Below are 13,998 nucleotides of genomic sequence, written 5' to 3'. Positions count from 1 at the left end.
GTTTTTTATTAAGCCTTAGGGCACCCATCTTTACTATATTTTAAAATTTAATCAAATAAGTCTTAATTCAATCAACATCGTTATTATTTCAACATTAAAAAATAAAATTTAAATATATTTTTAATAGAATCTACATATATTTAAATGAAGGTAACATCCAATTTACAAAATTAAGAGAATCTTCTACTTCTACCAACAAACCCAACCTTACATAGTTCGCTTCATTACATATGTAAATAGTTCCGGATAAATTTTCAGAGAGGATATAAATAATAATTTTAGAGCCATGACTCCTCTTATGTTAGACGTAATTTATTCTTACATTACTATTTAGTTTCATTTTGATCATTTATCACTAAAATATTAGTAATGATGTTAACATCATAATGTGTCACTATAAAGTAATGCTTAATAAATTTTAAAAATCATATTATGAGTTATATGTTTTTAAATTAAGGATGATCAAAATGAAATCAAAATATAACATTATGTATAGTTTAAAAAATTGTAGCTAAATAATTAAAATAGAACTAAATAAATAATTAGATGACTAAATAATCTGAATATATAATGTAAAATAATTTAATTTAAGAATTAATAATAAACTACCGAAATAACTTAAATTAAAAAATTAAAATTTGAATTAATTCAATCCCAAAATCGGATCTAATGAACAAATCCAGTCATATCATTTATGACTAAACCTGTAAAATTCACTTTCGACGAATTGGCTAACAGATTTTGCATTATTAGACCACCTAATCTGTCGTTTTCATTTTTCACAGCCATACATAAATAATCGGTAGAAAAAGGATATAAAATAAAGGGTAAAATGTACGTTTAATATATAAATTATCAATTTTGATATGTTTAAGTATCTAAATATTTTTTTAAATCATATCTAACGTTTAATTTTTATTTTATTTTAGTACATCATTGTTAAAAAACTTAACGGATAGGCTGATGTGGCATAGCTTCGGTGGATAAACGATCAATATGAACGGTGAACTACGAGAGAATGACGAGTTGATCAACATAATTAAGTTTCAAGCCCATCAGACGGTGGACCATGAAGATCAGAAGATAAAGAAATCGAAGAGTCCATTGTTGAGTTGGAGAGATCGATACATTTTTCGATAAAATAGAGGTCATAATCTCGTTTAGGGGGTCAAAAAGATGCATGTTGGAAAGTTTAGGCTTCATTGGCCAACAGATGCGACTGTAAACGCAACGACTTACAAGTCCGTCCGTTAAGATTTTAACGGCGGGATACTAAAATAAAAAAAAAAATGTTAGATATGATTTTAAAAAAATTAAAAGTTTAGATATTAAAACAGACAAAATTTATAATTTATGTACTAAACTCATAGTTTACCCTAGAGTAATATAACGATTCGACTATAAAATGAAAATCTAGTATTATTCTATGAATTCCCTGCACATCAAAACAGATTTTTCCATTAGAAAGGAAAGTACTTAAACCCCATCATCAAGGAACAGGTTCGAAATGCAAGAGCTGCTACTCGAGAAAGGTTCGTTATTTTTTATTTCCCGCGCCGGTTATCTGTTTTTTCATTATAATTCTTGTTGAATTTCGTATGGGTTTATCCATTTCTTCATGTTTTTGAGTTTAAAGTTATTCTTTTTGGCTATTTGTTTCATTTTATAATCTGGGTTTTTTTGGTTTCAGAATTGATGAGGAAAAAATGTTAAATTTCCCCTGTTTTTTATTTGTTTTTAGGAGGTAGAATGGAAGAAGAGGTCACAACAGGGACAGAAAGTTCTAATTTTTCACTATTGAATTGGGTTTGCAAGGTCAAAAACTTGTGCTTGGAAGCATACAAAAGCAAGCCCATGTCGTATTGGATTCTCCTGTTTCTAAGTAGTTTGGGGATGCTCGTGGCATTTCCTGCTTCTAGTCTTTTATCTCGTGTCTACTTTGCTAATGGTGGAACCAGCAAATGGATCATTTCATGGGTAGCAGTGGTTGGATGGCCTATACCAGCTTTAATCTTGTTACCCACATACATCTTTTATAAAACCACCCCTACACCTTTCAACTTATATCTGTTTCTTTCCTATGTTTTTCTGGGTTTTCTAAGTGCCGCTGATAATCTCATGTATGCATATGCATATGCTTATCTCCCTGCATCAACAGCATCTCTATTGGCCTCATCATCACTAGCTTTCTCTGCTTTATTTGGTTTCTGGATTGTGAAGAACAAACTGAATGCTTCGGTGATAAATGCTATTGTGATCATAACAGCTGCGATGACGTTGATCGCATTGGATTCGGATTCCGATAGGTATCCGTATGTGACCAACAGCCAATACATTTGGGGTTTTGTATGGGATATCTTAGGTTCAGCACTCCATGGGCTTATATTCGCTCTTTCGGAGTGGGTTTTCATAAAGTTCTTAGGCAGAAGGTCTTTTCATGTTGTTTTAGAGCAACAAGTCGTGGTTTCTTTCTTTGCATTTGTGTTTACAACCATCGGGGTCATAGTTAACAATGATTTTCGAGGAATGGCAGCCGAGGCCAAGACTTTCAAGGGCGGCCAAACCGCATACATTATGGTTATCATTTGGGGTGTTATTACTTTCCAATTGGGTGTATTGGGAGCCACTGCTATACTGTTCCTGGCTTCCACTGTCATGGCCGGGGTGCTTAATGCAGTAAGGGTACCGGTCACAGCTATTGCTGCAGTAATTTTCATGAATGACCCAATGAGTGGCTTCAAGATCCTGTCTTTGGTCATGACATTCTGGGGATTTGCTTCCTACATTTATGGCACTTCCACTGGGAGTAAGTTGTCCTAGTCATATGTTCCTGTTGAGAACTATGTTGCCTCGTACTCGTATCCGACATTTAAAGGGATCCATCAAACCGATGCCCCGTTTGGATTCAAATGGAGTAAAAAACGTTATGCCACGTGTATTAGATTGCTATGGTAAGACGTATTCGGACTTGAATGTGTGTATTAGATGTGGATACGTATTTAAAACAGGTGATATTCATTTCTTAGAAGTTTTTCCATGTATATGAAGGATCTTTGGCGTTGAAGAGTTATAATCATATATTCTTATCTGAATATGTCTCCACATGTATATATATTGAAAATTCTGCTTCAACACATGAATGGATAGTAAACTTCTTTGTCAATGTACAAAGCTATAAGCCTAAAACAGTATATATATATATATATATATATATATATATATATATATATTCAGTTTCTAGGACCAATGTCTAATGACATTGAAATAGTTAAAAGATAACCATCAATCATCAATGGAATCAAAACGTAAGGTCAAGGACGGATCTTGATGACGATATAGCCATTATTGTGGATAGTACCAGCTTGCTAAGGGTATGTCTTTGAAACTCCAGCCTTCACCTTTGCCTCGAACTGGTTGGCCCTCGACTAGCACCTCTCCCGTGTTTCCCGTTTGTCTCTCATTGTTTCACCTAGAGAAAGATTTGCAGAGCTCACTCGACTAGCACCTCTCCCGTGTTTCCTGTTTTTTTCCCAACTATGGTTAAACATAAGAGGGAATCATCCTATTTTTCCATTTTTAGCAGAAGAGGAATCACCATGTCTGTGGATTGTTAGAAAGTGGCAAAAACAAATTGAGGAACAACTATTGGGTTAACTGCTGCTATAAATGATTTTTTTTAGTAAGTCTTGCCTATGGAAGCCCAAGATAATACATTAAAAAACATTGCCAGTAGTTTTCAAGGGGCAGGCAAACTTTGAAAAGTCTCAGATTTTTGGTCCTGGGCCACTTGTTGAGATTCAGTGCTGTATTTTTCAAGATTCAAGACAAACTAAGAGATATGTGGCACTTGAAAATGGAGCCAACAGAGAAATTGTGCCCTCATCTGACCTTATTGAACTATAGCCTGTCTATGAAAGCCAACATTCATTTGTCTTTAATCCCCTCTGCTCCTCCCTGGACCACTTCTTTAAATGCCAGCACCATTGTAGTTTGCATGACTCATGAATTTGCCAAATGTCAAAGGGTAGCTGAAAATACCTACTTTTACCATTTCAGAACTTCACCTTCTTCTAAAAGGTGAATGACAATTAATGCTTGAAAATCTATCAGACTCTGATGGAATTGTGTGAAGAGCTTTCTAAGTGATGTTTTTAGAAGGCAAGTTCTGGTAAAAAGCACAACCCTTTAAGCACCCATGGTTTTATTGACCATGATGAACTTCTTTAACAATCATTTCACTCACCAAGTGATGCATAAAGTTTGGAATCAGAAAAGTGTATCCTACATGTCTAAATGATCCTGTACCAATGTCTTATGATGCTGAAAGTCCAAGTGGGCATGGAAATTCTAGCATGCAATCCGAGACAGCTTTTTCAACACCATCCCATGATGCTAAAGCGTATATATAGACAAAACGTTGAAGGATACTTTCCCAGACATGGCAAAACTGCATTGACAGAAACTTGCTACGTCCACTTTAGGTGAATACTTGATGAATTTATAACAACGCAGCCTTTCCTGAATTATATTGCCTTCTCTTTTTCAAGCACTTCATCATTGATTAAAAAAAATCGAATCAAATTGATCGGTTGAACTGAGAACTAATAGACCATATGACCAAATATATTGTATAGACACTGATATTGTTACGATAATCGAGAAGAAAACGACGATTGAAATAAACAAAATCGAAAATAAGACACTACAATTTACGTGAAAAATCTTAAAAATAAAAATCACAAAGGAAAGAAATTCACTACAATGTCAAAATTACAAGAGTTTGCTGCTACAAGGTCACACGAATTCTAAAGTTTCTTCTTACAATAATCTTAATCACTATTATCAATTTATCATGTTAATTAATTGATGAGAAAGAAATCTAATATTACAAATAGTTTTTTTTAATATGCATCCCTACTTTCAATTAATATCTAATAGACAAAGTATAATCATGTACGAACTGGGTGTGAGACAAGATCCATATCACAAGACTAAAATTTAGGCCGCAAAATCTAATAGACATATATGATCAACTATTTAATTAGCTAGTATAAAACGATATATTAGGTTGGAAAAAAAAATGATATGACCTTCGACTCAATTCTTTTATAATATATATTAGTTGCAGTCTTCCTTTTAGGTTAATAAGAGAGACATAGAGTAGTGTTTTCCTTGTCCATTCTCCACAGGCTCACAAAAAGATGCTTGACAAACCAACCCAATTAAGCTAGTCCTATATTGAAAATCATTTACAAATATGACAATATCTACAATGGCAGAAAACTCTCAATTTGATATTTTAAATCATAGTCAGTTTCAAGGTTTAATTGTCTTAATAAATTTTTAGGAACCTCTCTCCATCACATTTACCTTTATTCTGCAATGTATACCAAGCCTTGAGATTTGAGCAATAAATTTCTCTAATTAAGGAAGTATTATGATATGGACCCCATTTCTTTAATTTTGACAAGCACAACTCACATTTTTGTTTTTCTTCATGTTGCAGAAGTATTTCTCTTCCGTTAATGGTGAATCAGTGGTCCGTGAGTAACTATTATTACTCTTGCGGTGCTCCCAACCACCTCCATATCCACCAGCAGACTAGAATAACTGCGACGGGGTTTGCTTTTCATACAAGCATATGCAAAACTGTCCATAGGGTGATCAAAGTCGGCAATTGCCTGAGCAAAGTATTTGATAAACAGTTTCAGATTGATTTAGTTGTTGTATGAAGATTAAAGGCAAAATGAGTGTTGATTTTCTATAAAAAAAAAATCTATCTGCAACTTTCAAGGATCAAACTTGTGTATTATAACTATGATGACAAAGATTATCAGATTCCAAGACATAATTTAACAGTTACTCTACATCCTCTCCCGTGGTAGGGAAAAAATGCTAGTCATTGTTTTTCAATTTTTCATCGAGGAGTTCTTGGTTCAATATCCTTGAGAAGGCCAACAACTTGTTGCATGTTTGGTCGCTTGATGGGAATACAGGCTGTGCAGAGATATCCGATCTTGAGGGCCTCTTCCATTTGGTGACCTGGTCCGGTATCACGAATTTTAGGATCAATAGCCTTTGATCCTCGACTCTTTCTCACCAATCCTCTAACCCAACTCACTAAATTTGTTTCTTGCTCCTCCGGATAATCATCTCCGATTGGCTTTTTCCCTGTGATTAGTTCGAACAAAACAACACCGAAGCAATATACATCGGATTTCGGGGTGGAGGCTTGATATTCAGGCTGAGAGAATTCTGGTGGTACATATCCAGGTGACCCTCGGGCAATTTCATCCTCTAGTTCGGTTCCAAAAATCTTGGCCAATCCAAAATCAGATAATCTAGGCTCCAAGTTTAAGTCGAGATAAACGCTACTAGCTTTGACATCTCTATGGATTATTGGTGGTGAGCAGCCATGATGGAGAAAAGCCAGTGCTCGTGCAGTGCCAAGGGCTATTTTGTGTCTAAATGACCAGGTTGTTAATAACCCTTCAGAGCCAACATTTTGTATCCCATTGTTGTCTTCCTCCCATGTCTCTTGGCTCCAGTCTTCTATTGCCTGAACACCGAGCGGCAAGTCATGTAACAAATTCTGCAAGTTTCCATTCTCCATGTAATCATAAATAGCAATCCTTTGATCCCCGGCCAAGCAATATCCGGTTAATGGAACAAGATTGGGATGCTTGATTCGACCGAGATACTCGAGCTCCCTTGCAACTTCTTGGTCTGTCAATGTTGATTCATGAACCAAAACTTTAACAGCGACATGAATTCCACCAGGCAGAAATCCTCGATAAACAGGCCCGAATTTTCCTTCTGCTAGTAAAGTGCCTCGATCGAAATTTGAAGTTGCAGACAAGAGGTCTGCAAATGTGATGTTCAGTAGTGGCTTCTCAAATATCACAACCGACACCAACGTTGCTTGTTTAACATCAGCCACCCAGGTTGTGGAGTCGGTTTGGAAGGAAAACGGACCTGAAATATGTTGCTCCTCTTTATATGAGGGCTGCTTAACAACCCATGTACTGGATTTCCGTCTACAACCAAAGGCTAGGATTAGCAACACAGCAAGTAAGCAGACCAGGGAAAGGGTTAAAGCTAAGGCAAGCTTTAAACCCTTTTGACCACCGGCTCTTCTTTTGAAAAGGACAGGATTTGCAGCAATGGGACAGCTGTTCGATGAGCCATAAAAGACTGTGTTGAAGGTCTCGAAGGAGAATCTCGAAGCACAAAGGGTTAAGTTGTTGTAAGAGAAGTTGTATCTCTTCATCGATGGGAGTTTCTCCAAGAGAGAGAAGGGAAATTCTCCTGTCAAATTGTTGCGTGAAACATCAAGAACTTTGAGGCTTTTGTTAGCCAATGATGGAATTTGGCCTGTAAGATGGTTGGATGAAACATCAAGTGTGTGTAAATGACTCAGTTGTGAAATTTCACCAGGAATGTGACCAATGAGGCCGGTTTTAGACAAATTGAGATACTCTAACCCCAAAAGCATTTCAATTCTAGGGAATTTCTGCATACCGAATCTATTATTCGCTAGATTAAGATGTCTAAGGCTCTGAGCATGACTCAAATTTTGTAAAATTTCTCCACTAAGCTGGTTCTCAGACAAGTCTAGATAAACCAAATGAGACCACTTGTAAGTAAAGTTGAATTGTACCTGAGAAAAATGACCTTGAAACTGGTTCCTGCTCAGGTCAATCACCTGCAGCTGCCCTTGAAAAAAACCCATAATTGAACCCTTAAACAAGTTCCTGGAAATGTTAAGGCTAGTAAGAGAGATCATTTCTTTAAAATCGGTGTCCCGGCCAAGAATCTCGTTGCCGGCTAGGTTTAAAGTTTTGAGCTTAGGAAGTGCTGCACCAAAACCATCTGGCAAGGAACCATTTAACCTATTTGAGGATAGGTCAAGTGAAACCATAGACTTACAATTCAGAATTCCTTTTGGAATGCTCCATTGAAATCCATTTCCAGCAAGGTTAAGAACCTGCAAACTAAGTAAGGAACTTATAGCTGCTGGGATTTCCCCAGAGAAATTATTTCCAGAAAGATCAATGACTTCAAGCAGACCAAAGTTGCCAAAATTATTCGGAAGAGACCCTGAAATCTGATTAGAAGAGAGATTAAGACTCTGCAGTGTCCCTAAACCCCATAAATCTGAAGGCAAAGCAGTGATTTTGTTAATGCTAAGATCCAAAGACTGAAGCTTTGTTAGCTTTCCAATGGTGGTATCAGGTATCAAACCAGACAGGCCAAAACTTGAAACTTTTAACCCAATGACACTCTCCTTCTTGGCATCACAATGCACCCCTTCCCATGAACAAACAGAACCAGAGAAATTGTAAGACAAGGAAGAGTTCAACCTCATTTTCTTCAAGAAGTCAGAGACATAATACCCATCTGTATTGGGTAATTGACAAGTGAAAAGCTTCAAGAAGAGTGATAGAATTAGTAAATAACCAAAGAAACCAAAAGCCATTTGAGCCCAAAAAAAGGTCAAAACTTTAAAGAAGAAAATCAAAAGCCACCACTTTTTAACCAACTCCAAAACTTTTATCCTTAAACTTCAAACTACCAGCACCATATTATAATTGGTTTTCAAATTCTGCAAAACCCCATTAAAGCCAATACCGCCTACAATAACAACCACTGAGCAGACTCGGTTGAGGCTCTCGTGATAACCAGAAAAACTCAATAAATAGTCTGTAAGAAACAAACAAAATAAACAGTGAGAAAAGATTTTTTTTAGCATCATGAAGCATTGGATGTCCGAGGAGCAGAATTGGAGCTTACCTTGTGAGACTTTGCAAGCATATCAAAGCCAACAAAACAAAAAACAACCAAAGTAAAGTAGTTGTGTCTCCGTGTGGAGCATCAATAGCTCCATTCCTTTTCAAAGCACAGTTGTTTTATAAAAGTACAAAACTTTTTTGTAAGTTTTTTTTTTTTTTTACAAACAATATTACTGCTCAAAGAACAATTCAAAAACAGGTTTTTGCTTTTTAATGAGAGAGAAGCAAACCAGCAAAGACAAGGTGATATTGGGAAGGAGGGAAATGGGAGTTCGGGAAATATCAGAAGTTGAGCTTCATTAATGAAGGGATGATTTAATACAAAGATATTAAAGGAAACATAATTTAGGTTGCTGAATTTATCAGGGATTGTTGGTTGTGGGCATTCATTATGGTTCTTCATTGAATTATGTATCTTTGGGTAAACTACAATAGAGGTCACCTAATTTTTAAAATACTTGTATTTTGATCATTAAACTTTTAAAATTACATTAAACTCACAACTTAATCTAAATACGATTTGTAATATTATTATTTTCATAAAATAAATGTAATTAATCAATCATAGTTAAATTTAAATGTTATTTATTCATTTTATAATATGTATTTTAATTATCCCATCTTGTATGAATTTGAATCCTGATATTTTCTTTGAAAATGTTACACCTCTCCACTTAATAAAAATATATTTTAATCAATGTTATCAATATATTCTTATAAATAATATTTAGATTATTTCAATCATAATTTAATCTAAATATTTTTATCAATATCGTACCTTTTTTGTCTCACTAAAATCGTCTCTTGCTAGTTTTTTAATCGTTTTTCTTTAAAATTTTAATTTTTTATTATTTAAAATTTATCATTAATAAAAAATTAATTATAAAAATTAATTTAAAAATATTCAATTATATATTTATAAATAAACTTAATTTTAAAAAATAATTATTTAAAATACTTATGATCAAAATTCAAAAAATTACCTATTAAAAAATCAATAAAAAACAATTTTAATAGTACATAAATAAAAATAAATTCTTAACCTAATACATTAGTTAGGTGCTGGAACCAAATGCTAAGGTTCCATGTTTCATTTCATCAAATGTAGTTTAAATGAATTAAAAATTTAGCGACCATTAGTATAATTTATCATTTTCTTTTTTTAACGCTAATTGACGAGAACCTTTGGGTGAGGCTACTCCTACTTTTAGCGTTTGAAAGGAAAAAAGGGGCTGCTTTTTGCTTTTCCTTTTGTTTTTCAAAAGGAAAAATGGAAATATGAATGACTTTTCAAATTTACAAATGTAACCAAAAGGTTTTATTTGTAAATTGTCCTCTGAATTACAGTTATTCTCATATTGACCCTTCAAGGGTTTTTTCTCTCCAAAAGTGGTATATAAAACTATCATTTTATTTTCATTTTACCCTAAAATATATTATATTCAACAATAATATGTCAAATATCATATTCTTATTAGTTGATATTAATTTTTGAATTTAAATATTACTTTTAACAAAAAAATTTAAGAGTCAAGTTAGGTACAACACCACGAGCTATGCAGAGGACTTGCCCCAAAATGTAAATTGTCCGGTAAAAATTATAAAAATTTAAATAAAAACAGTTGTAAAATTACTTATTGGTCCCTCAAGAATGGTAATTTATGTTTTAGTCCCTTTAAATTGGTCTTCATCCCTATACTAATAATAGAATTTTACCTAATTTTTGTTTTCTTGGCAATGTTTCCTTGAAAAATCTACCCTTTTTACATATCTCTATAAAGGAGTCTTAATGAATTGCCATACTTGTCCCATCATTACAAATTAAGAACCCTAAACAATGTGCCCAAATCTTTATGAAAGATTAATTGAATCCACCAAATTGTTCTTTCTCCTAATCATTTCTCTGATATGGCTTCCATCATTGAGTTGATTTTGGCAACTTAGTACCCTAATTTCTTTGAACTTGTTTCTTCATTCTTTAGTGCTTGTTTTTGCGGATGATATTATGATCATAATAGCATCGTTTTTTATATTGCTAATAGAAATTAAAAGTTCAAAAAATTGTTTTTATATATTTTTTTGACATAAATACATGATTCTTGTTAATGAGATGCAAAATTTTTTAGTTGTTTATATATAGATCTGTATGCTATTGTCAAGTTTAGGATAGTTGTTGAAACATTTTGATATTTCGATATAACAAATTAAGTTAAATGGATTTTAAGATTTTCCAAATGATTTTCTAAGTATATTCGATATAACTATTCGAATATCAAAACATTACTCCAAATATTTCAAAAATCATTTTTAATCCTTACTTAAGTGTAAAATTAAGTTTTAATCATAAAACAATTTCAAAATAATCTTACAAAGTATTTCGAACCAATTCAAAGCCAAAAATTACAGATTGCTCAGAGGGAACCGATTCCCCCCATAGGAGGAACCGATTCCCCCTAAATGGTTTTGGCCCCGAGATTTCCAGAATGCTCGGAGGGAACCGATTCCCCCATAGGAGGAACCGATTCCCCCCTAAACAGTTTTGCTCCGAGAATTCCAGTATGCTCGGAGGGAACCGATCCCCCCCCAAGGGGGTACCGATTCCCCCCTTGTACAACGGTCGAAATATTTGAATTTTACACTTAGGAACCGATTCCCTTCAAGGGGGAACCGATTCCCCCCACGCTCCAAGCTGTTTTATTAAATGTTTTCACACTAAAACGGCTATAATATCTTCTCTAATCATCCCCAACGTTCAGAAGTGATCCAAGGTTTATTTAAGCAAGCTTAGAAGCCATTGATCAAAAACAAGAAACATCAAGCAACTAGAATCAAGAGAGAATCAAAGAGAAAGCATCAAACCTCAAGTTTGAGTATTTCAAGCCTATTTTCATTCAATATTCATTTTGCTTTCAAGAACACTTTTTTGTGCTCAATTGTATTCATCTTTGAGTGTTCTTTTCTTTGTTCTAGAATTGTGCAAACATCTTACCTTGTGAGGTTTTCTTGTAAGTTTGCAAATTTGTAATCTTCTCTTTGGGAAAAAGAGTGTTCTCAAGAGTTGGGGTATACTCTTGAGGGAATTGTAAGGTTATCTCTTTGGCCTCAAAAGAAAGAACAAATTAGTGAATTTGTTGGAAAATCCTTAGTGTGGATAGCTAAGGTAGTGGACGTAGACTTTATTTGAGAAAGTCGAACCACTTTAAATCGCTGTGCAATTACTTTCAATTTTCTACAAAAGCTTCCACAAAAATTTTAATTGCCAATTCACCCCCCTCTTGGCCGATTTCGTCAATCGATTAACTCAACAATTGGTATCAGAGCCTAACTCATTTGAAGGTTTTATCTCCTCTTGAGTCGATTCGGGAAGAGTTATATCGATTATTAAAGTCATCAATGGCCTCCGCTTCAAACTTCGACTCCGGTCTCGATTCGATGCCCGTCAACAAGCCTTCTTTCTTCAATGGAGCTAACTATGCCTATTGGAAGAATAGAATGATGTACTTCATTCAAGCAAGTGACATGGGAGCATGGAATACTGTAGAAGAAGGATACATCAAACCTCTCACTCATCCAAGGTTGTGGAGTGAATGAGAGACAAGAATGTTCCAGCTCAACTCCAAAGCCATCCATATTATTTTTTGTGCTCTTGGACCAGATGAATACGGAAGAGTTTCATCGTGTACAACCGCCAAAGAAATATGGGACAAACTTCAAGTCACACATGAAGGTACAGATGAGGTAAAGAAATCAAAAATTAGTATTCTAACGCATAGCTATGAAAATTTCATGATGAAACCAAATGAAGACATCAAAGCTATGACGGATAGATTTTCAACGATTGTCAATGGTCTCAAATCATATGGAGAGATCATCTCAAATGAAAAGCTTGTGAGGAAGTTAGTCTACTCCCTCCCAAAATCATGGCAATCAAAGAAGACGGTAATCATCGAGTCTAAGGACCTATCGTCCTTAACTCTTGAAGAACTTATCGGTTCACTCCTCACTCATGAGATGATGCTCGAAGATGAGGTGGACCTTGATAAAGTTGAAGAGACACCAAAGGAAAAGGAGAAGAAGAAAAATATTGGAGTTGCTCTCAAATCCACAAAAGATGAGAGTGATTCTAATAATGATGATGATGACGAGGAAATGACATTGTTTGCCAAACGGTTCAGAAAAATGATGAGACCTTACCAAGGAAGAAAATTCAAACGAAACGAAGGCCTCAAAAATGAACCAAAAGAGAAGGACCCAATCATTTGCTATGAATGCAAAAAACCGGGGCATGTCAAATATGATTGCCCACAATTGAAGAAAAAGGGTCAATCAAAGAATAAGCACAAGGCTCATGTGGCTACATGGAGCGATGAAGAAGGTTCCGATGAAGAGGAACAAGAAGTAGCAAACTTGTGCTTGATGGCATTCGGGGAAGATTCTAAGGTAACCTCTAACTCATCCGATTTTGATGATTTATCTTATGATGAGTTATTTGAGGAATACAATGGGTTGGCTTCGGATTATGAGAAATTGTTTTTAAAATATAAAAATGATGTTTCAAAATTGAAAAATGAAAACAAACTCATATCCAAAACCAACAACGATCTTGAAAGTAAAATCAAAGATTTGCAAATCAAACTAGAAGAGTTTGAAAAGAAAAATTTAGATTTGCAAAATTTACTTTCAAAGATCAATGATGATCATCAAAAGAAAATTGATGATCTTAAAACTTCTTTTGATAAAGTTGGAACAAAACATTTTGAAAAAGGTGGAAATTCAAAATCCAACTTTGTTAGACAAAGTTTTAGAAACTACAATCATAGAGGTCCCCAAAGAACCTCTAATGGAAAAATCATTAGAAGTATGTGGGTTCCTAAAGAACTCATTACTACTAAAGATAAAAATATCCTACACAAATGGATACCTAAGGGGACTAGGATTTTGGAAACTAATGAATATGGACCCAAAAGAATTTGGGTACCAAAAATCAAAAATTAATCTATGTTTGTAGGGAAAGGAGCATTGCTACAAGGCACGGGAAACAAATTCAAATTCATGGTACCTTGATAGTGGATGCTCAAGACATATGACCGGAGACAAAAGCCGGTTCATTGAGCTTAACGCCAAAAATGGAGGAGAAGTGACTTTTGGAGACAATTCAAAAGGTCACATTGAAGGTATTGGTACAATAGGTAATACCTCTTCCATA

The 13,998-nt window shown here is 34.6% G+C and overlaps 2 protein-coding genes across 3 annotated transcripts; one reads left to right on the top strand and one right to left on the bottom strand.

Moving 5' to 3' along the window:
* Nucleotides 1-1,435: 1,435 nt before the first annotated feature.
* Nucleotides 1,436-3,027, top strand: LOC120192410 (probable purine permease 5). The gene is made up of 2 exons (XM_039195195.1): nucleotides 1,436-1,532; nucleotides 1,742-3,027. Exons 1-2 carry the CDS (start codon nucleotides 1,508-1,510, stop codon nucleotides 2,818-2,820), a joined length of 1,104 nt encoding a protein of 367 aa, XP_039051126.1. The 5' UTR covers nucleotides 1,436-1,507; the 3' UTR covers nucleotides 2,821-3,027.
* Nucleotides 3,028-5,765: 2,738 nt separating this feature from the next.
* On the bottom strand, nucleotides 5,766-8,887 carry LOC120192567 (probable LRR receptor-like serine/threonine-protein kinase At2g24230). 2 transcript variants are annotated; one of them, XM_039195324.1, is made up of 3 exons: nucleotides 8,794-8,887; nucleotides 7,661-8,703; nucleotides 5,766-7,513 (listed from the first exon to the last, which is right to left on the bottom strand). In XM_039195324.1, exons 2-3 carry the CDS (start codon nucleotides 8,477-8,479, stop codon nucleotides 5,918-5,920), a joined length of 2,415 nt encoding a protein of 804 aa, XP_039051255.1. In that variant the 5' UTR covers nucleotides 8,480-8,703; nucleotides 8,794-8,887; the 3' UTR covers nucleotides 5,766-5,917. The 2 variants fall into 2 exon arrangements, with proteins under 2 accessions (XP_039051255.1, XP_039051254.1); XM_039195323.1 differs by having other exon boundaries at nucleotides 5,766-8,703; nucleotides 8,794-8,886.
* Nucleotides 8,888-13,998: the final 5,111 nt, after the last annotated feature.

This window comes from Hibiscus syriacus, unplaced genomic scaffold, assembly GCF_006381635.1.
Source record: "Hibiscus syriacus cultivar Baekdansim isolate YM2019G1 unplaced genomic scaffold, ASM638163v2 tig00116975_pilon, whole genome shotgun sequence".
NCBI lineage: Eukaryota > Viridiplantae > Streptophyta > Magnoliopsida > Malvales > Malvaceae > Hibiscus > Hibiscus syriacus.
The sequence above is the reverse complement of the archived record's forward strand: the minus strand, read 5'-3'. Positions and strand labels throughout refer to the sequence as shown.